General features: G+C 40.8%; 1 protein-coding gene across 41 annotated transcripts in view; it reads left to right on the top strand.

The window, feature by feature from the left end:
* ZBTB20 (zinc finger and BTB domain containing 20) overlaps positions 1 to 23871 on the top strand; it is a 472123-nt gene that overhangs the window by 427722 nt on the left and 20530 nt on the right. For 20 of the 41 annotated variants that reach the window (XM_079321857.1, XM_079321866.1, XM_079321864.1 and 17 more), the window contains 2 exons: positions 8304 to 8400; positions 14945 to 15132. Coding sequence is in view for 16 of the 41 variants with exons in the window: in XM_079321883.1 (XP_079178009.1) it covers positions 14945 to 15132 (188 nt within the window). In the remaining 25 variants the exon portion in view is untranslated. Of the gene's footprint in view, positions 1 to 8303; positions 8402 to 14331; positions 14431 to 14944; positions 15133 to 23871 lie in introns of those variants that run through there. The other 21 variants (XM_079321883.1, XM_079321873.1, XM_079321850.1 and 18 more) reach the window with 3 other exon arrangements.

Genomic DNA, 23871 nt, shown 5'->3' with positions numbered 1-23871 from the left:
CTTATTTACAGTGTCACTTTCCAAAATAAAAAGTGGGGAAGTTGCTATCGGGTCCCCTCCAAGTCACTGCCATTCCCTACCATGCCTCCTCTTGGAAGATTGTGGATCTCCTGTAAAATTTCATTTCAGCATCATCTAAACCATTCTGCATAGTAACTTCTGCTGTCAAGGAAGAAGATGCTGAAGATTTGCAAATGGTCTTTTTAGCACTCAGGAGACAGCCCTCCTACGTTAGCAGAACTTATCCAACAACAGAGCCAACTGCCTTCAGTTTCATTCAAAAAAGTTTTGAAATGACCAGAGAAGAGGCCTCTAAGAGCCACAGAAGAGAGCTGAATACTGAATTACAATAAATCCCAAGAGTATCATTTGCTAATACTGAAGCAAGAATAAAAATTGTTGCTGTTTTGTTTTCCTTAATGCATCATGCTGCATGTACTGCACAAAAATCACTTCAGCTGCTATTAATGTTCGTAATCATTCTCCATCAGCCACACCACGTACAGTTTTAAGAGAATAGTGAAAAATAACTCAGAGTGCCTTAAAAATGGCATTGTAGTCATATCCTGACTGTGTTTTCCTGGCACAGGGTGTTTAAAACCCAGATCTGAATAATGCAGCTGGCACTGACATCTCTACATTTCAGGCACATTTAAGAAAAATCCTGGTTTGATGCAGATGATACATAACTTTAAAAAGCAAATAATTATCACAAATATACATCACACCTCAGGACACACTGCTGTCAGTGACTTGACATTTCAAATGATGAGTTTCACAAATGTGCATAACCATCAGATTTGATTGAACAATGTTTTAGAATAATTCACTTGCTCATCTAGGACTTTTTTCATTGTGCTTTGGCACTGAAGCATGAAACAGGAAATCTACAGTGGTTTTCTCTTCGCTTGTGAGGAAGCAAGGGCTTTGATCAGTTCTACATCCTCCAAGACTGTAGTCAGTTATTCCTCAATGGATAATGAAACTAAAGCCCAGAGTGACTCGGTTTCTCTGTGGATCTCATGTGATATTTTATATATAGTTTTTGACATAAATCAAACAAGCTTTCATTTGTACAGTTTGAGGCCAGAGGCAGCAAACACACAGGAAGAATGGTACGGGAAAATACATTCATGGTGCTTTTTACCTAGTTTTTTCACTGTGCTGGTTACAGACTCTTTAATGAATGACTGGGAAGGGAAATCTTCAGAGATGGAGACAGTCATCCAAAACAACAAAAAAAAATTTAAATAATTTTAATTTTTTCATAACTGACAGTAATACAGTTATTTAGCTCAGCATTCAGGCAGTGGCAGTAAAATTGTTAAAACTTAAGGAAAAGATTCCTTGTCTCAGACTTTGTCCCTCAGAATCCATGCAAATGCGATTTATAATATAAATCTTCCTCTAGTAAAGGCAGATAAAAATTGTGCAAGCATTTTCATCTCCTTATAAAACAAGTCACATAATGAAAGCTCAGGGAGAGGAAGGAATTCTATCAATAAAATGCTAAGGTTTTTTGGGGGGGAAGGAGGGTGTTCAGTTTTTCCATTTATCTGTTTGATAACCTGGCTCTCGGTGCTTGAGAAAACCAAATGTACCAGTGAAACTTTTATTTCTTAGTTTGCCTTGAAGGGGATAGTCCTGTGAAAAAGGGATCATATCTATTGAAATTTATAGCTGAAATTTATTCCACTGTCCTACATGGAATTCTACCTTGAATTAATGTAAACAGTATCTTATAGTTTCCACAAGCAACAAGCCATGAAAAATGAGCATTTAATTACTTTTATCATTTACCATTTTGAATCATGTTCCATATTCATGAAAGGGTACTTCCAACTTGTGATGGAGATCATCTTCCAGCATAAGAACCACAAGTTTGGTGGCCAAACATTGATGCATCAAGTGCTGTACCACTGTGACCAGGAAGGACAGGGGTATGGCAGAACCAGTGTCATTGGTGTAGATCTTGATTAAATTGTTATGTGTTGAGGTTGCACAGTCTCTGCACCTCGGTGAAAACACATTGTCTGTTGAAAACCTGGTTACTGAAACAGGGAGATCTATTCTTTGAGGACATTCAGTATTTTCTGCAATTTGCCAGCATCTATGGCACTAAAGGGGTTTCAGGTTTTATGCCAAAGTATTTGCAAGGACAGCATTTAATGAAACCAAAGGAACATGTAGGGGAGGAGGAAGAAACTCAGCTCATTTTCTTCATATGCTTTCATTGTTTTTGTTCTTCCTGAAAAATAATGTCCTTTCAGATTTCATTTGACATCTCCATGATGTTGAACAGATTCAGAGAAATCACCAATATTTTGACAGGGTTCCTTGGCAATGAAATGTTCATGAAGCTCATCTGTCATGAGCTAATCTGGCTCATCTAGCCAAAGCAGTAGCTTAGGCGGATATATTACTGTAACAATTTAATTTCTACACATTTTCTTCGTCTCTGGTGATTGCAGTGATGGCAATTCATATTTCAGTTTCAGAAATACAGGTATTAGTTGCAACACAGCTATACCTTTAGTTTTGTGAGAATCTTGTTTAAGGTAGCAAGGCAGTGTCATGTTGTCCGAGTTCCACCTTCTTGTCAACAAGACAATATTCTGATTGCACTGGCCATCCTGAGTGTTCATGGCTTCAAAACCTGAACCTCTTATTTGTTCTCCCACAAACCTTTTAAATTTCCTGCCATAATGCTGATGCCTTGTAACCTACAGCATCAGCACATAAATGCCTGAGGCTGTTTATACCCTCAAACTGCTTCTATTAATACTAAGTATCTGTAGAAAAGTAGCACTCAAGATTCAACAACGCTCACAGTATACAAGCACTACCCACAAATCAGTATGTTCCCAGGCAAGGTTATGTAGGTGCAGTTCCACTGAGCACAGATTATTTACTCCATATTCCACACCAACATCAATAAAATTAGGACTTTTATCTGTTTTCCTCAGTCACACCCCACTTTAATGAACTGCTTTGAAAATTATGTAAGTAAAACTGTGAAGGCTACATGGTAGGAATACACAAAATTCCATGTTTTATACTCAGCAATGTTTTGCCAGAATAAGATAATTTTTGAGTAATGATCATGTCTATAACTCTACATACATACATAAATATATAGTTACGTCTATGGATATATCTATCTATGTGTACAATACTGTTTCTTCTTGTTGCCACATGTGAAAAGTGCTCTGACACACTGCCATAGTTCAATCTGGCAACATAGATTTTTGTATTCTTTTAAACCATTAGCTGAATGTTGCATTAGGGCTTTTGGTGACCTGCTCTGATTAGGCCTACCAACTACTGACATTGAGTTTCCTCTTCCAATCAGCAGTTATCTTCATTTCAAATCAGGTGTGCAAAGTCCAAACAGCTGCTTGACATTGCCAAGCATGGTTTTATCCTGCCCTGCCCCCTGCGAGGAGCAGCCAAGAGAGCGGCGGCGCACGTTTTACTTGGGCACCTGCCACACCTGCAGGCATGAAATTTACACACCCAACACCCTGAGCATCATGAGATCTTCATTAGTTGAATATAGGCAGCAATCAGAGTTAGATCTTAAATGAGAGAGAATATTCTGGGCTGAGGCTACTGCCCGAAGTAGGAAGGGATTCAGCATGGGAAGTAGAAAGTCAGAAGGAGAAGAGTTATCCTTTTTGACCTGAACTCTTAGGCATGGTTAGCTGTTGCACTGAGAGTACTGCTTGCAAATAGAAAGAAATGTCAGAAGAATCAACAGACAAAAGTGAGACCTCGAAAATGCCTATTCCAAGTGCCAAAATCAAACTTAAGAATTGCAGCTTAAGAGCAGTGAAATTCTGTACTATTAGAAAAAAGACACTGAAAGAAGGGAAGAAGAAACAGATGCAGACAAGTAATTGAGGGCCTACGAGATAAAAGGTGGGAACATAATCTAGACTTTGCTACAAAGTATGTTGTTATTCTGGATTTCAGTAAGTGCCTCTGGGATTTCAGGGAGAGATTTTTTTTCTCAAGTGCTATTGCAAACACGTTCTTGTGGGAAATTGGCCTTTACCAGGCTAGAGTAGTCCAGCCTCTTTAAACAGTCTTTCTGTGAATATCTAATCCATTAACAAATTAGTTTCTGATTTTTAGGCCATACAGATAGTGGACATACAGCATTCCCAGTAGAATACAGAAATGAGCCAGTTGCTCTTGGAAATGAAGCTTGACTACTGTGAAAATCCACACTTATGGCCTTCTCATAACGTCCTGTTTTGCTAAATTTTTGTCAGCTTTTTTGCACAAGTTCTGGCCTCTGCTGGAACAGTGGCTTTTATATGTCAGTCTGTCTTGATCTCTAGGACATTGGGGTTAGATATATACCTATAGGTAGCCAATGGCCTAACCTTGTTCATACAATGTAAATTACATAGTCAGTCTTAGTCAAAGACAATGTATTTTCTCCTTACATAGAAACAGTAAAATATGTTTGGAATAACCCACTTCATGCAGGAAGTTGATTCTTGAATCCTGTTTGTTGATGGCTAACACTGCTGTTCTCATGTCATCCTTCATATGGCTTTAAGAATTTAATCCAAAATGCTAGTCCCAGAGAGAAAAAGCCACTAAAAATAATTGAATTTAGCCTGGACAGCCCAGTCTGAAAATATATAATGACTGTGAAAGCATCAATTAAAACTCAACCCACCTGACTCAAGAGAGCTGTACAATATGTGGATTAAAATCAGACATGCTGACTTCTGAGGCACTGGTGAGTTACTTTCCATTGCTTCATGATAGACAGCACTGTTCCAGCACAGCAAATAAGAGTAATCAGAAATAAGCTCACAAGAAGCTCATATTTTAATTTTTTCATTACTAGGGATCAGAGGAAAGGCAGAAGGAAGCATTCTGAGGATATCGGGGAAAAGACTATTGCAGGAATAAAATAAATAGCAATTAACTAAAAACTTGAGTCTGCTTGATCAGGAATCACTAAAAATAAGAAGATTGTGGTATGAGGTCTCAAGCAAAGACAAGGAGCCATTTTGCTGATTGTCCCTTGCTGGTCAGACATAGGAGTCTTACAAGCAGGGAATACTGAATGTGTTTGATGGTGTCTCTGAGCAGACAGAAGTACATCCAGGGAGAGAGACAGAATATCCTGCAGTGAACTAATCTAGAAAAAGCCAGTCTCAGGAGCAAGCAACAGCAGTAAGTTGATGTTTATAATATTTAAGTCATCTGTAAAGGAAATATGATGATGTGTTGTGTAAAGAGCAGAGTCAGGCCAATGCTTGCTTCTGTGTGTTTTAGGTAATACTATATGACAGACCACATCAGATCAATGGTGCTGATTAATGAACAGCCCTGGAAAGGTAACTAACAAGAGATGAAAGGGTCAAGACACAAATTTCAGGAGGGAGAAGGAGGATCAGTGCCTCAGAATATAGAGTTATGGTCCAGGAACCTATTAATCATCAGTATTATTATGTAAAGCATCACATTTTCTCCTGACTTTGTGCCCACTGCAATTGCACTGAAGTCAGTGTAAAACTGACCTAAAGTGTACATCTTAAATCACAATCTGTAGTACATCACTACTATCATAAAATGGACTTTCCTTAAAAACACTGATACAATTAATGTTCCTCATGCCCTCTAAATTACCAGATAAAACTTGGAAAGAGCAAGGTGGAATAAAAGTGAGCATATATAAAATGCCCAAGTTGCTATCATTAGTGGGAATATTTAAGTAATAAAGTCTGCATTTCTGGAATGCATTCATGCAGAAAATTTATCCTCCAAAATCTTAATTAAGTGCCCAGTACCCCATGGAACAGAAATACAATGCTTTCCTTTTCTGGATAGAAAAGCCCAGGTAGACAGGGGAGAAGTTACTTAATTCAGTGTCACACATCCCATTCCTCTGTTGTCCTGCTTGTCTCTCTTTTTGCCCAATCTTCTTATGGTCAAAAATGCTTTTCCTCTAATTTTTCCAAAGTTGAATTGAGTCTTTTACAAAAATTTGGGGTATTTCATTCTCTGTTGCAATCCCAGTGTCTTAAGAAGTACCATTAACTTTGTTGATTTTATGTACTTTAAAAATGCCTAACAACTGGTGAGGATGTCAGTGCTTTATGCTCATCACAGTGGAGGGAAAAGAGATATCTTCCCAGGCCATAGCAAAAAATATGGAGAAAAATGAAGATATTTTAAGTATTGCCTTTCACAGAGATTTTTGAGCCCAGATTTTGTAGAAGACTTCCAACAGCCCATCTCTAACAACTTGTCTGCCTGACCCTTGATGTGAAGCCAGATTGAGTGCTAGGCAGTGCTACAACAGAGAGCCACTTGGATTGGGATCCCAGAGACTGGAAGAGCAATAATGACACAAAAAGAGAGGTGACAAAATATGCAGGATTAGTACATGCAGTTCTTAGGCTTCTCTTGTGTGAAATTAGGAGTTCTGCTGAAGTAAAGACTAAAGACCTGATCCTGTGATTTTTCTGCTTCTAGTACAAGTTAAAAATGCACATTATCTGAAGTACTAGGCAGTCTTTAAGGCACATGGGATTGATTTATGCCTTAAAAAGGGGAGCAATACCCTGATAAAAGACAGGCTGATGTGTGCAAAGTGGGTATAAGAAGCAAGGTCAGCATTAACAGAACAGGTGGGCCGTAAATGGAGGCGGGAAGGAGAGCTTGAAAGTAAGCCATGCTGAGTGTTAGCAAGGACTTAAATCTACAGAATCCTTGGGTGTTACTGCACTTTTGAAATTCAATCCTTGGTTCTGGTCAAAAGTGTCACTATTTTATGTAATTCTTTCAAACTAACCTGATGCATGTGGTTCCTCTCCCAAGCCCTGGTGAAACTCAGAGGTTCAGGCTAAGTTGTAGATTTTTTTGTGCATATTTGAATTCACTTAATTTGCAATTCAAAGCAGACTCCAAAAAACTGGAATCAAAGAAAATGTTTACTCGACCCACTGTGAAATGTAGCTGCCAGGTTTCATGTAGCCTGTTGAAATCAGAATTTCGTATATATCCCAGTCACTAAGAAACATCATCATTACAAAACGTGTGAATTGAGCATAAAACTGAATGTATATTTTGTGAAGTACATTATTACAGTGTCATCTAAATCCTTCATTGCATCTCTTGGTACTCACTGGAGTGTTCCTGCTGCATGAGCATGAGGTTTTTTTGTGTTGCATTTTCAGACATAAATTCCAACTTGCATAGTGACATTAGCTACCTGTGAAATAACAATTACATCTCTTGCAATTTTTGATTTGTCTTCTTGATTTCTTTCATAAAACAAATATTTGCTTTATTGATTTGCTCAGAGTAGGCAAGATCATTTTTTCATGGAACTGGCACCAGTGGCCTTGCTGTGGACAGGACTGAATATGCTGGTGTCTCACGAGTTCTTTGCATAGAGAAGTGAGCAGGATTTAATTCTGACCCTGGATGTCAACTTCAGACATACTCCCAACATACCCACAGTGAGCCACCAAAGGATAATAAGAAGCTAGTAAAGGAGGAGTTCTCTTAGTCTAGAGAGGGATTCGAGTCCCTTCAAAATGTAAATATTCTCAAAAACTTAGATCTGGATGGTAAATCACTATTTAATAAATATTAGATATGAGGTTTTTCTGTGGATCCTTTCCATCTCAGTCCATTGGTTCCAGCTGTCTCTTTAGCTCAGAAGATTTCAGAGATAAAACTGCTGCTGAACTAAACCTTTGCTGCAAGTCTGGCAATAAGTTACTTCCCTGGTGTTGCTGCAGTAGACCAGGTGGCTGATGAGGGAAAAGTGGAGTTTCTGCTTTGACATGAGCCATGCTTTTTGTGATGTAAAGACAGCAAAAGACATGAAGGAGGATTTTTTCCTTCCTTTCGTGTCTTTCAGTCCTAAGGAAGTGTTTGTTGCTGCTCGGAACAGGACTGGCCTTGTTGTTCTGATGAGATGCACTTGAGTGCCAAGTTTGTGCTAGCTCTCCATCAGCTCTCGTGCTCATGCCATTGGAGTGAGTGACTTCTCAGAAGCAATCCTGCTGATAGCACTTTGGTGGCTAATACTCCTCTCCTCCTTGCCTCACCAGATTAGGTCGCAGACTGGGGTAATTGGTGACAGACTCTGTGGTCGTTTGCAGCCTGGGTGGAGGGGTGGAAGCAGGAATTCAGCACTACCAGGCTGCAGCCAGCTGTACTCACAGCACAGAATGCCAGTTAGAGTTGTAGCAAGTTTTCTTGCTCTCAGTAAATAATTATTATTTCCCCCTGACCTTTCCTTTTGATTCTTCCTGCTACAGACACAGCCTCTCTCTGTTCCCTGCCCCAATGAACGTCTGCACTAGGTCCAAGGCTTGGAGTAATTTACCTGAAGAGTGATACCATTTGGAAACCACTGTAAGTATATTTTATCTCTTATAAAAGACTTCTTGTTCAGCAAAAAAAAAGACATCTTACAAAAACAAAAACAAACTGCAGCACCTGTGAGCCTTACTGATGAGGGTAAACTAAGTTTTGCTTTTGAAATTTGCAAGGAAATATGTGGGCAAGAAGTATGTCAGTAAAAACCTGTTAAATATTTAAGTCATAGCCTCACAGCATAGTTCAGCAATGGCTGGTTTGATCTACTTGTATCTTTTACTTTGGCAGGTTCTCCCTACTTATTGCTCTAGTTTGTGCTGTTCTAGTTGGTTCATCCATGTTTGTCTTTGCAGTGTTTATCTTCTTTTTTATTCCTATTACTATTTAATGAGACACCCTTTCTCTCATTGGTGTTTCAGGCAATACAGATGGAATCAACTGCAACTTCTTAAAGGTTTACAATGTTCTTTCTAGGCCTTGAGACATTTATGACTTAAGGCCATTATGATTTGGTAGATTTGGCTGGATTACATAGGTAATGTTGCCTGAGAGGATTCTGGCATTGCATTGTGGTTTTATTGTGCTCTGAAATGACCATTTTTCGGATATTTGTACTTTCCCCCATAAATATAATTGTTTTGAATTCTTTTGATCAATTCTCAGTAATTGTCAGTATTGTCACAGTGTTAGCATAGCTGAGATGCTCTGATGTTACAAGTCAGGCAAGCTCTGTTGTCAGGAGCCAACTCTCATGAGAATTGTGGTTTAGATGGAATAAATGGACAAATTTTGGGTCATATAAACCCTACTTCAGGCCTGAAAAGAACACAGCAAATTTCAATCTTACTTTAACTTAATCTCTGAGTTTAATTTAATTATGTTAATCAGTCTCCTGTAAGGGATTTTGGAGTTTATTTTACTTTTCTGTGTTGATTAAATTTTCCAGGCTTTTATTGCACTAGAACATTGGGTCTCTCTTGTCAGTTCTCCGTGCCTCCCATTCTCGCTTTGCAGTGTTCCGCTGGGATTTATCTTTCATATTACATTTTATGGCGATGTTTTCAGGAGTTTGTGTTTTCCATTGTATGACACAAACTTGCAATCAGAGATTTTAAACAAACTGCCAGTCATGTAGCTACAACAGCATGAAGATCAGTGTGGCTGCAAAATCATCAGAAAAGCTGTGTAAATATTCAGCCAGTCAGCCTGCACAGGACTTGTAACTACTGAAGCAACACTTCTGGCAGGAAAACTCTGATGGCTCAGGTGGTTTAAAATGAGCATGTCTTGGGAAGCTTCACCCTCAGCTCTGGCATTCAATGTGCCCTAAATTTTGGGGTGAGGTCGCCGGGCAGATTTCAGTGGGGTTTTGTTGTTCTTTCAGGCCGATTTTTTATATTCAGCGATTGTACTCATCTCTCTCTCTCTTTACTTTGTCAGTTTCTAAATATGTATTGTCAATGTCATGTCTGGAAGAGACACAACACTGGCAGTGATAAGCACTGATATCAGGAGCTGTGTTAGTCGCACACAGGCAGAGGAAGAATGTGTAGCAGAATGCTCAGGAAAAATACTGCGTAAAATCAGACGTGAACTATTTTCACACTCTTATTTTTAGGATCTGAATAAGCTGGAGGTTTTGGGGTTTTGGTTTTTTGTTTCCAATTATAAACAGCCTCTGTGAATTACTAAGGTTACAAAGTAACTGTGCACCAGTGAGTTAAGTGCAGTGCTTGGATACTACAGGCATCTCTGACCTGAGGGCACTTACTATAAAGGTGATGCCATAGCTGAGAAGAGGAAAAATAATGCCTGGAACATGGGTGGGCAGACTCAGCCAGCAGCAGCAGTTACAACAACATCAGCAGCCCCGTGGCATGTTCCCTCTGTGCTGTTTAATATGCAACGAACAAAGGTCTGGTTGGTGACCCAGCCCTCCCTGTATTCAGAAAACTGCCTCATTATTGTTCATTATGTAGTATTATTCTCATGCAGTCACATTATCATAGCTTCCCCTGAGAGCCAGGATGCTACTGTGGGCTCTGCACAGCTACACTGGTTCCTATACCTGAGCTAATTTGTTCAGTGCTAACCTGATGTCTCTGCAGGACAGAGAGCTATTCCCCTTGTAAGGGAAGGTTCAAGCATTAGTTATAGCTGCTGTGTGAGAAGTACAACATACACTGTCTATTTTTGACAGGGACCTGGTTTGCTGGCCCCACTGTGAGAACGTGTTAACTCATCCAGGGGAAATTCATTCCAAACTCAAGTAATGGTTGCAAGGGAAGTATATTCAAAGAAATCAACTGTGGGGAGCAAGTGGAGGGTTGAGGGAGAGAAAGTTGTATGCAAGAGTGGCAGCAAGAAAGGGGAAGTGTGGCAGGGGTTTTAAAGGCATTCCAAAGCTCAGTGGTAGTAATTAGTTTCTAGATAGCTTTGAGGTTAGGACATCCAAAATATTACCCATTTTGCCTTCAAATGAAACAGAAATGAGCCAGTTCTAGTTTACAGTCAGTGCCCAGATCATTGCAGCTGCTGCATCATTGTGAGTTGCCCACCATTTGATATCTTGTATGATAGTGTGGTGTTGAGGTATATAGAAAGGAGCAAATGTCTCAGTGCAATGAGGATGCTGACAGAAAACAGAAATAAAATTATGGCAGTGATTGTACATTTTGCTTTACACATGACCTGGCAAGTAGTGATACACACAGTGCAACGCAGGGATGACAGTGGAGGCAGTTAGCCTACTGTTAGGTAATGGACAGCATACAATGAAGAAAGAAGATAATATATTTTAAGTGGTGTAAATTAACATAATGAAAAATAACATAATAAATATAAGGGAATGCTGAAAGAGAATACCAACAAAAGGAAAATATGTGGAGTTCATATAGGATAGAAAATGTAAAGTGATAGAGTAGGTAGGATGTTTGGAAATAAACTGGATAAATCTCATGTAAATCAGTAGCAAATATAAATTCTGCAGGGACCTTCTAGACTTTGAAAGTCAGTATCTTTTCTGTTCCCAGCTTCTGGGATTCTATGCATCAAGTTCAGTACAAAATTGTCATCTCTTTGCTGTATTGCTGTTCTACCATTCTTCACAAGGAGCAAGGATGATGATGGCCCTCTGACAATGTTAAGAATGAGTTGAGTATTGGAAAGGGTTTGTAATGCACCTAAGGTATGTGTGGAGAAGGAGATAACTGGAGATCAGAACGGAGCCCCTTGCTCCAAGAACACATTCCCAAGTCTTATACATTCCAAACATGGCAATTATTGCCCTTACTAACAAGTAAATAACAAACAGCTCTTTTCCAAGATTAATATGTAGAGAAGAACATAGTCATAAGGACTAAAGCAGCAAGGTCAACTGACCCTTACTACTGAAATAATCACATAGGATTGCCAATGAATGATGTCCAGAGATAGGACATAAATAGCTGTAATTCGCAAAGGTTCCACAAACAGTATTTATTACTTGTTTAATTCTTGCTCCTACCCCTGTCCTTTCAGGGTTTTTGACATGGTTGTAACAATTCACAGTTTTCCAAAGTTACTGTACCATTTTTACCTTCTGGAACATGGAGATATATTAGAGAGCTTGCTGATAGAAATGTTCATAGAAGTAGTGTGCAATCAGGAAAAAAATTAGGTTGGAAGGGTCCTCTGGAGGTCTCTAGTCCAATTCCCTGCTCAGAGCAGAGCTGACTTCCAAGCTGGATTAGGTTATTCAGGGCCTTGTTCAATTAAGTTTGGAAAATCTCCAAGGATGGAGATGCCACAACCTGATTGAGTACTTAACAACTCTCCCTGTGATGACTTATAGCAATAAGATAGCAGTAGAAGTAGACTATGTCAGAGAATGTAGGAATATTTAATTAGAATATATAGGTGAAGATCATGGCAATAGGAGCTTTCTGTATTAGTGATGATGTAGAACAAAAGAATAGCAATGTACTTAAAATAACAGCAGGATTGCTTTGACTTTGCTGGCAACAGTATCAGGACATTGCAGACTGAAGAACTTTGAGTTTCTTCACAGGTAGTTTTGATCACAGTGTCCCCAGGATTTTTCTTTTCAGAAAAGCTTTCTTTAGATCCTTAGCTGACTTTGCTGATTCCTCAGTTTCCCTCCTGTGGAAGCCTGCATTCCTTTCACGTGGTAGTGGCATGCAACCCATGTCTGAACAGGGAGAGAAACGAACTGTTGTGGAGAAGTGTCATCTCCAGTGCCAGTCAGCACCACTGCTATGTTCTTACCATCCTAGTGAGTAAAAGTCACCGAGCTGGACGACTACAGTGTGGAAGAGTGATGACACAAGAGCATCTTGATTACACAGTGTTAGCCTTAGGAGAGAAGTAGAATATATTTGTGTTTGGATAGGAAGAAGCCAGGGATGCTTTGTACAGCCTCCTTGGTGTGACTAACTGTTGCTATAATATTTTTTAACCTGTCCATCTAATAAGTTTTGAAGGCCTGGGAGGCACAGGCAGGATCAGATACACGATGAAACATCACTCAGTGCTTGGTTTAACAACAGAACTATGGCTGTGCTAGCTGACTGACAAGTCTTGTTTACTCAGACTAAGCCCCCACTCTGCAAATAACAGCAGTCTCCTGCCAGAGTGAGCAGCTTTGTGTGTGGATAGACCTTAAGTCAGAGGCTGTATTCCAAGCATATAACTTGGACTAACTCTGAGCTGAAAACTCAACTCCCAGGTACAAGGAGCTTCATTGCCCTATGCATCCAGAGCCCAAGCCTATGCACACCCTTTGCTCCCTGGCCAAAAAAGCTGTGCTATCTGAAAGCTGTTTGGGCAACAGTGCTGTAAAACCCCACTGGTTTATGCACAGATTTCCTGCAGTCCCCAGTGCATCCTGGCTGACTTTAAAATATATGGGCCCACGTACAAGCTATAGTTTACAGCAGCAGTACCACCTGCCCATCCCGGGCCGTGGAGACTGTAGTCCCGCTAATCTAAGACGCAGCAGGGCTGCCAGGAGCTGCGGGTATCAGTTTGACCCGTCTGGCCGCGGTTCACCTGCAGAGCTCAGCTCCCCGGCCGCAGCTCGGGCCAGCTGCCACCGGGCGCCTCTGCTGCCCCTCGGCCGGGCCAGGCCTTCCCTTCCGTGCCCATCACCTCCTGGGAGGGGCCTTGCGGGAGGAAGCGTGGGGAAAGGACTTGTTTTCTATCTTTCTGGCCCGTTTAACTTACATTTTTATTCTAATCGCAGTTTTTCTTCCCCGCTCGTCTCCTCGAGCCGGGCCGGGCCGTGCGAGTGCTGCCTCCCGACGGCGGCCGCAGGCAATGGCGGCGGGTCGGGCCCTGCCCCCGGCCGGGCGTGCCGCCCTTATATAAGGCCTTTATGTAAGCGGCTGGCCCGCTCTGCCCCTCCACGCCCCCCGCGGGAACGGCGCTTTCCGCGCTGTAGGATCCCGTTAAAAATGGAGAGGCCGGCGCGGCCCTCAAGCCCCTTCCCGGGTGGGACGCAGGAGGGCAAAGGCGCGCGGGGAGAGGGGCTCCCGTCCTGTCCCTCCATGAGCAGAGTCCCGGCCTGTGGAAAGGCTCTGCGGGCAGGCGGGAGGCAGGCCGTGCTCCCGGGGTGCCCCGCTCTGCTCGGGGGTCGGCAGGGGATAACGGGTTCCACCGCGGTGGCTCCAGCCTGCCTGGCTCCTGCTGCTCGCCTGCGAGAGTGGCCTCGTTCTCCCCCGGCATGCGGCCGGTGTTTGACGGTGCCGCCGGCCGCCTCCTGGGCCCGGCAGCGCTGTTCCCCCCGGGGCTGGAGCCGCTCCCTGGCTCGGGGAGCACCGAGGGAGCACCCGCACCTGTGCAGCGGAGCGGGGACACCGAGACGGGTGCTCGCTGCCCTGTTCGGAGTGCTCGCTGTGTGATTTAAAACCTGCCGCCTCGCACGGTGCCTCTCCTTCTCCAGCTGTGAAACTAAGTGGTGACTGACTACCTGCTTGGTGTTCCACTGAGGCTTAATTCCGTGTTGGTCCTGGATGGAGGGAGGTGTTGAGAGCTCGTGTGCACAGTGCTCATAGACACTTGCTTCAGGTTCCAAGTTTTAATGCTTTACTTAAGTTACCTCTGCATCTCAAAATTGCATCAGTGCTTTTCCCTACCAAGCAAGTCTCTGCACTGATTTGTTTTGAACTGGAAACTTGCATATTTGTTTGCTTTTCAGACAATTCTGTTACATTTCCGTATAACTCTCTCTATTCAGCATGCTACAGCCTTGGTTAATATTTGTCAAACGGCACTCTGTCTAAACTACTGAGACAAGTTTCATTTTATATGTCATCAGTAGGGGCAGAATAAGGAGCTTCGTGCTTGGCCTATTTGCTGTAACGCAGTCTCAGGGCCATTGCATCAGAGTCAAAACAAGGAGCAGCTTGTTTCCAAACAAGAAGTATGGAGGAAAGTCTTTTCTGCCTCCTTCCCTGTAAGGGAAAAGAGAGGCGAAAGGGGGGTGGCAGTGGGGGAAGAAAGTTATCTTTAACAGATTCTAAAAATGCCTTTTCCCAAATATGCAGTCAGTCTCTTCAAAGGTCTCTTTGTTTATTTTCAGGAAGAAACCCAAGACAGCTGAAAACCAGAAGGCGTCTGAGGAGAATGAGATTACTCAGACGGGTGCATGCAGCGCCAAGCCGGGCCTTCCCTGCCTGAACCTTGAAGCTGTTCCTTCTCTGAGCCCGGCCCTCATCCACTCTCCACATTCACCAACAAACCTTCACGCACACACAGGGTCATCTGATTGTGAGTACACCAACATGCTGCTGGGGTTCTTGAAAACACCTCCCTTACTGTGCACCAGGTTTTCCGTTTGGATGCTCTTCCCATAATGTCATAGCAGGACCTCCTCAGTGCTTACCTTTTCCCTTCTTTGGGAATTGCATCTAAAGCAGAACATTTTAGTATTATGGTTGTGATAATGCAATCAGCCATAGAAAGGTGGGAGCGTGCTGTTAGGTCAGGTTGCTGCTTATTACAACCTCAAGCATGTCCCTGTCCAACTAGAACTGTTGCTCTTCTCCAGATAGTCACATTCTTCTCATTATCAACCATATCTTCTGACCAGAGGGTTTCAGCCTGTGCTGAAAGCAAATGGCTGCTGCCCAGGACTGTAAAGTTTCCATGAAGAAAGGGGAGTATTTTGTGGAGAGGATCAGTCCATGAGAATCTGGAAAATCTTTATAGACCTGTGTGGTGGTACCAGCTTTAAGGCTGCTGTTTTGAGGGCATTCACTTTCAGATTACTCAGCATGGGTTAATTGTCCTTTAGAAAACGTTCTTCTCCATTTTGCCAAAAAATACAAAAATAAGGGAGGAAATTATTAAAACTGGATTTTGGAAAGTCATCTTACCTTGCCAGCTCTTCAAAACATTGTAATTTTAGGTCCTTGCCTGGAAGTTTCTTGGGCAAGAATGTGCAGGGTAATGTGAATCTCATCACTCACTAGTTTTAGAATATATAGTTTACCTCTTCTGCAGTGGTTTAGGATGTTCTAAAATTTACAAGGTGGGGGGAAAGGAGAAGGGTGATGACTCCAGGTCTCAACAGCTCAGAAGCCAACCAGACTTTGCAAAAGCCTTTAAAAAAATCAGGGCATGACAATAAAAAAAAAAAATCAGATTTAAAAGTATGTGTATCCTTTTCTTTTTTAAATTAAAAATCCTGCCTCAGGGCCAAGCTTGGAAGTAGTCGGGTTATAGGGATCATCACTATCAAAATCACTTTAGCTGCAATTCATTTCTGTTGGCTTCTGCCTTTATTCATTATGAGCCTCTGTTAGAGATCTTGATTTTAATAGAGCTCGTAAACATTGGGGAGACTTTCCTAAATCTCACCTGGTGATTTGGGGAGAAGAAAGAGGTGTGAAGCAATTGGACAGCAGGCAGCATGCAATTTAGTATATACAAGAATTCTTTTCAAATTGGAGATGTCAGGCTCTTTGTTAAAACTGGGGTGCAGTTTTGTCTTGTAATGTTTTTTGAAAACAATAAGCTTGTGAAAAGATGAAAAAAAATGAGCAGAACAACAAGAAAAAAAAAATCCTTATTTTCAAACAAAGAATCTCTTTATCCCATTCACAAAGATGAAAGAGTTCATTAGTAAATGGGATTTAAAACCTCACACTGATTTTTTTGACAGTACAAATGGAAAGCCATGAAAGCAACCTTAGGACAGAGGCCAGCAGGGATTGTAGGGAGCTTGGAGAATGAACTCCTGCTTTTGCTTTCTGAGGTGGCCAAGTTCAGGGTGAGGAATATTGGCAGAGGGCAGCAGGGGAAGGTGGAGCCTGCAGCTCTTTATGCTCTACCTGTTCTGTCCTCAGTGTCTTTTAGACCCCTAGGTTCTTAATGTCCCCAAGTCACCTTCCAGATGATGTCAAAGGCCTTTTCCAACCTGAACAATTGTATTACTACATAAATAGGAATAACCTGCCAGCCCAGGTTAGATGTTTCTTTCAAACTGAAAGTGTGGAGAATTTTTTTCAGAAAATGGGTTTAATAGCAATTTCAGCATTAACATTATCCTGTCTTGTGAATTGTTGAAATTTAGTTCCCAAAATACAGCTAGAATCCTGCAAAAATTCAGGAAATGGTAGGACCTCTTGTAGTATTGATTTCTGTTAGCTGATTCCATATACTCTGAAACCAGTAGAAGATCTCACAATTATTTATGACAGGTTATGACCTTTATCAGGTTGTATTTGTTAAGGGTGGTATGCATATAATTAGTGTTTGGCATGTCCTTGCAAAACAGCAAGAACCCACATGAATTAAAATGAGGCATGATGACTATTTACTGTTTACTGTAGCTTTCTACCATGTTTTGTGGTATTCGTTTTGAGGTATGCCTCAATCCTTATTGCTGGAATTTGTTCATGGACACAAAAGATTGATTTTTGTGACTCCCAACGTGAAAAACAAGTTTCCCTGCAGTTACAAGTGCTTTCTCCATACCTCTGATGTGCCTTGTCTTTTGCATCTGTTATTTCCCCTCAATCTAGAATCTTTCTTTGTCCTTCTCTTCCCCTCCTCTCAGAACTACCTTGCCTCATCCTTCTTCCTCTCAGCTTTTGGATGCATGGTGATGCTTCTCTACTTTGGGCCAGCAAGAATTTCTGTCCTTCCCTCTACCTTTAGACAGCACACCATTGCTTCTCTTCCCTTGCCCAGACAATCCTACTGCCTGTACACCCACAGCTGGGCAGAGACTTCATTTTCAAAGGACAGTCTTCATTCTGCTGGGGAGTTTTCTAGTAGATGGCAAATAATACAAAAATACTTTAAAACTACAATTAGACAGGAAGTTTGGGAGGAATTTTCTCTGAAAGTACCAGAAACACCCAGAAAGGGTCAGCATGGTAGGGTATCTCAATTCTTGGGAAAATGCACAGATGTACAGATGGCCTCATTTCATAAGGCCTTATTCATGTATCTGGGGGAAGAAAAAGACTTGGATTTTGTGGATCACCTATTCAAATCAGATTGAAATCTTCACTGACCATTTTGCATGCACAGTAACTAGTGCTTGGCAGAAAACACCACCACATATTTATTATTATGAGAAATGTTCAGAAATCAATCTACTTTAAAATATCAGGGTGCTTTTGGAATTATTCAGATCAAAATTTTTTTCCAAGCATAGGAAATAAAAACTCTGTGATAGCCATCTGCTCCCTAGCTATAGAAGGCAGAGGTGAAGAAAGCCTAAAGTGAGTCTAAATGCCAGTCTTACTTATATGACGACCTAGAAAAAACAAAAAAAAACCCAAAAATACAAAAAAAAAACCACCTAACCTGGGTAAAGCCATGTATGATGCACAACAGTAATATAGGTTTTCCTTCCATAGCATAGTATGTTCTACATGCTGCTCTGATGCTACTTATTCCAAATGAAACTGTATTATTCCTCAAAGTGTTGGACTGGGTCCTAGATTTCTGGGTTTGAACACTGTATTTCCAGCACAGATGAATTCTTGAAGCTAAAGGCAGAACACATAATGCACTGTGTCCAGTCCTATCTCTTTTAGTCTTTGGAAGTGCCAACTCATGCAATACAATTGGAGAAACAAGTCAGAGAAGGAGGTGCTTCCTGAGGTAACTATTTTCTTGGAGAGCTTGGCAGATAAAAAACATCATTTTGAATTAACTTGGAATTAAGTGATAGAGTGAGCTGCTAGAACTCCAGCAGTTATACCTCTAGCCTACTCAGCTGTCATGAACAGATCTAACTGCTTACCCAGAAGAAAGGTTCTCGTGCAAGGACAAGCACAGATTCTGGAAAGGATGTAAAGAAGCAAGGGAAAGCACTGAGATTTGTGCTATTTGCATTTTTTCACATATTTCCTTGCTTATGGATAGAGAATGCATAAAGTGCATAACAAGGTTGTAGCTCAAAGGCTGAACAGCCTCAGGTAAAGTTTCTAAAGATTTTGCTGAGAGGAAGAAGGTCATCAGGACCTGGTTGTACTTAAACTGGTTTGGTCTGCATAGGCCACTTATTTCAGGAGCCTTTCAGAAAGCATCTATTACTGTATATGTTTTGCAAGTGCCAAGAGATAAGATCATTTTGGCAGAAACTTTCACGAGTTCTCAAAGATACAATCAGACAAAAACTTCTTTCAGGCTCTGATGTATGCATCTTAACAGATGTGTCCAAACTCAAAGGAATCCCACGGGAACAGTGCAACTGAATCTCTTTGTCTCTATTGATAGTTAAAAGAGTTATTCTTAGACATTGGATGGTCCATCTGTGAAGGAATTTGTTCCAGACAAGACAAAAGCAACATCTTTGCAAAGAGTTTCCATGGGACTGAGAGGCAGGTTGGACAATCACTGGAAAAACTTCTGAAGCAGTATTTATGATTTTAGAGAACACAGAATTCTTGCAGACCTGAGATTCTGGTAAGGAATGAGTTGAGAAGAAAAGTAAGGCATTAATAATTTTTTTTTAAATCTGTTAAACAATCATTGGCAGGTTGTCGAAATAAGGGAGGACTTTCTAAAGTTATGTTTTAGCAAGGGACCGGGGAATTTTTTGCATTGAATGGAATGCACTTTATAAATACTGTCAGTGATAGACCACATCTGAACTCTTTGCCCCCACATGCTCAAGTACCATGGCTGACTTGGTCCAATTCCAGCATTTTTCAGCTTTCACAGGATGGGAACATTGAAGCAGATTATTTGCTTTTTTTTTCCTTCTAAGTGCTGATTTTTGTAGCTTCTTAGCCTTCCAGCATGACGGGGAAAGGCAGAGTGGGAACCTCACAAGATTCCTGAACTCTCCAGAGTATTGAGAGTGAATATGGGAACTCTGAGGTTTCATTTTCTTGTGCAGCTAGAGGGACCCATCATTCCCTTCTCATGAATCTGCCAGTTTGATTTGCCTGGGGCTAGTATAGAGGCTGGGTAGATCTGAAGGTGGTTTGGCCTCATCTTTACCTTCTAAGTTTTCTGTGTTTCTCTTTGAGGTTCTGTGGCAGGAAGAGAATGGTTAACATGCCCTGATGGTCTTCTCCCTCTCCCTGGAAATTTGTAGCTGTGATTCTGTAGGAACTGCTCTGAAGCTTTCAGATAGTCTTCACTCTCAGTGAAGACAAGAGGCACCCTGATTCTACCAGCTTCCTTGCTTTGAGAGTCAGTAGCCATTTCAGCTGTATTTTTGCTTATGTATGTATGGCATGTCTTAGCTAGTGCTGAATATTTTTAGGTTGTTTTTGGTGACCTAAGAAATGATGTATGTTTAGATATCTATTTTAGATGATATAATAATAATGATACAGGCCTTTTCTGTAGAAAGCTAAACTTAAAGCAAGGATATCCACAGTTCTCAAATCCTGATGTCACAACACTTAATTGTATTTTCATCTTGCAGAGCATTTGAAATTTTGTTTAGTAACTACTTTTCTTTTTAGTAGTTGCAAGTGATTTTTATGTCCCGTGCACTTGTATTTTTGTTTGTAAAATTATCAAAGACCCATCACTCAGGAATAACTTGTGTTTTTTAGAAGCAGATATATGTTGCTTGAATTGTGTAGAGACAGAAGTACAGAAGGTACAAAAATGGTTATGCAAAACTATTAAGCTGAGCTCACCCTGCCTCTTGAAAAAGCCATCACAGTATGCTGAAGAACTGGTAGTGAAAAATGTTGTACTGGGGGTAGGAATTGGTCTGTATATTCTAATCAGTGCTCTAAATGAGTTTTGTCAGGTTGGTCTCTCGGGCTTTTCGTCTCTTGAGAAATGACTAATAGCATATGGTACTTCAGTTACAAAGTCAGTGAATATGTTTTCAGAAGCAACTGTGGAGCCCAACTTTCACTGATGCATAAATCACTTTTATTTGTAACACATTTGAAAACTTGTCTAATTATCCTAAATGATGGTTCTGTTATTTGATGTCTCTGTAATACTGTCTTGGTGTTAGGTTGTGGTGTCAGTGCTTTTCTTACTGCTCTCCATTTAGAGACCTGTCAGTGATAACATGTATAGTCTCAACTTTGATTTAAACTGGCCCTGCATGTTCCTAACACTCATGATTTCAGGGGACATCTTGAAGCTATTTCTACAGTGTATCCATCCTTTCTAAATACCAGGGAAAAGGTTAAGACTTACTGCTCTTTACAGTTCCATAGCTTCCATTCTTGAGGTGACTGAGGTGGTAATGCTGTAGTGTTTCTCTTTGTAAGTCATGCTGCAGCATGCTGCAGTGAGACACACTTTAACTGTCCTCTAAGATGTCTGCAGTCTGTTTCTGAGTTTCCTTTGTTGTGTCTTCAGACTTAGCCCCCTCTAAGATTTTAGTTACTGTTCTTTATGTTTACAGTCTTCAGCAAATCCTTCTTTTGTATATATTTCAGCTGCATCACTCATGAAATAAAGGAGCAATGAATATGTACAAATATCTATCACTGTGCAATGTATCAAGATGTTCTAGTACTTTTTTCAATATTTGGGATTTTGTTTATTTGTTTGGTTGGTTTGTTTGGCTTTTTTGGGGGGGGGAGGGTGGTGTTGTGTTTGGTTTAGTTTGAGATTTTTTTATAAGTGCTTTATAAGAGCAGTGCTTTCCTCTTCTCCCCTTGAGCTGGCTTACCTTCTTCCATCATACTCCATCTTTGAAAATGAACCGATAATGTCAGTTCCAAGGTAGAGTTTCTGTAACCTCCTTGCTTACCTTTACTGCTTTCATAGACAGTAGTGTAGTCTTGTTAGCACACTGACACTATTACTTGCCTATATAATCTATCAATCCACGTAGTCTTCAGCACTTCATAGATACCATTTGTTGTTCTGTTAACTTTCTCTGATATGCTTAAATAATGTTTTATTACAGTATTTGTCTTTATGCTTTTAATGGGTTTTTCTTTAAATTTCCTCTTCACCCTCCTAATCTTTGTTTTACATCTAGTCTGCTACAGTTTATGCTCAGTTCTATTAATGTCACTCGGGCATGATTTCCATGTTTGGAAGAATAGATTTTCAGCTTTAATGAGCTCTTATACCTTGTTGTTTAACCATTGTAGCATTTTCTACTTTCTCATTTTTCTTTTGTTGTCCTTGGATATGCATATGGTCTCTATTAAAGTTTTATTAAGGCCACCTCCCTGCTGTTCTTATGGCTTTTACTTCCTTATCTTTTCCTTTCAGACTCTTTCTGACTAACTTCCTCTTCTTTTTTTCCTTTCAATAGTTGTTCTTCTCAAAGTTGCACATACCAAAACTGTCACTTTGCAATCTCCTTGAATGATGTCAAACATAATCATGCCAATCATTGTTATTTCATGTCTTAACCATACATGCTACTGCTGTCATCTCCTCTGTCTTAATTGGGTGAGAAGACTAAACCAAATGTGCCATTTCCTTAATAGGGTCTTCAGAGGAATACTTCACTGTTTGACAGGTGACGCTTGAAGGAAACTAAAGCAGCTGCATCTCCATCTCCTTTTGTCCTACTGTGGGTTGTTAAAATGCTATGCAGCTCAGTGGTTGCATCTCTTGTGGTTAGCCCTTGTGTGCTGTTGGGAGACACCTTCCATGCACTGAGAAACATTGACTGGTGTAGTAGTGGCCTGGTTTGTTGCAGCTACACAGCTCCAAAGTTACAGATGTAAAAACATACTTTGTCACCTCCTGTTCCTTTCCACCACTGCGATCTGGTTAGCATTGGAGCTTTATACTCTTTTCCTCTAAGCTTTCATAGTCACTTTCTCCTCCTTTGTTTACCTGTGGTAGAGTAGCCGTGTAATCTTTGTGCTGTGATCCCCTTAGTAACCTTAGAACAAGGTATGGCCAAACCAGTATTCAAATTAGAGAAAACCAAAACAACTCTTGCATTGTTCTCCACTGAACAACTGAACAAAGGGAGTTCTTTCATTTGAAGCTTTTTTTGAACTGGAGCCTTAAAACAGTAGTGGGAGAGAACCTGAAACATAAAACCAAGAGATTGTTTAATACCACCTACTAATGTTAATAAAGTGTGCTAGGAGGTGTTGTGGGGTAAAATCATGTACACAAGAAATGTGGCTGTTTGATCTACTCCATGGGTGAGAGTCACTTGTAAGCCATCAGAATGTCACTAAACTTCATTTGCATCAGGCTGTTTGCCTGGCATCCAGGGGCATGGAGGCCACAGCAGCACATTCTGTTTGGTGCTGTGCATTTGAATTCCTGAGGACACCAAGTACTGTTGTTTCTAGAGGGGATGCCATTGTGCTATCTCTTCATTTATGTTTTCTGTGGCTGTTTTCATTGTCCATGGAGTCATTCACAAGGTTAAAATATCATGAGATCCAGTCTTTTATGTGTCTACCACTCAGGAAATAGAGTACAATGAGAATTCAAGAATCTGTCAGCACAAATACTCCTTGAGGAATTAACTACACCTATGAAAAAGAGATAAACAAAACCTAGAACCCCTACTTATCCCAGCTTTGTTGTGTTAAACACTGAAAGGATCTCTGCCGGGCTGGGATGTGTAGTATATACTCTGTATCCATCTGTGACTTGGTGAAATGCTTCTTCTTGAAAGCCCACGAGAGGGAAGTAGTATAAATCAACAGTAATCTCACAGCAGCTATTTTTGCATTCTTAACCAGTGAAAATGTAAGTGTAGCAATATTGTGCATCTTTTAAAAATCTTGAAAGGCTCTTTATAACTAGATGATAGGAGTGATAACGTGTAATTTATTGATGTTACACAGATAGAGGAAGAAACCCACAAAGTAGCAATTTTTGTGTGAAAAGGGGTATGATACAGGAAATAAAAACAGAGAAAGGGACTTCCCGTAGTTTCATGCCTGTGTGGGCAACCATGTCAATTTTAACAAGAATACCTTGTGCTTTGATCTTGTGCTACATTTCAAAACAGGGCATATTCCCTGTATTCAAAAATAAAACTCCCAGATGCTATCTCTAGTGTTTTTGGATGAGTGGAGGGTAGAATGTGCCTGAAGGCAGACCTGAGAAATGGCTCCCATGCAC

The sequence above is a fragment of the Erithacus rubecula genome (assembly GCF_903797595.1).
Source record: "Erithacus rubecula genome assembly, chromosome: 1".
Classification (NCBI taxonomy): Eukaryota; Metazoa; Chordata; class Aves; order Passeriformes; family Muscicapidae; genus Erithacus; species Erithacus rubecula.
This window is presented reverse-complemented; position numbering and strand designations above follow the sequence as displayed.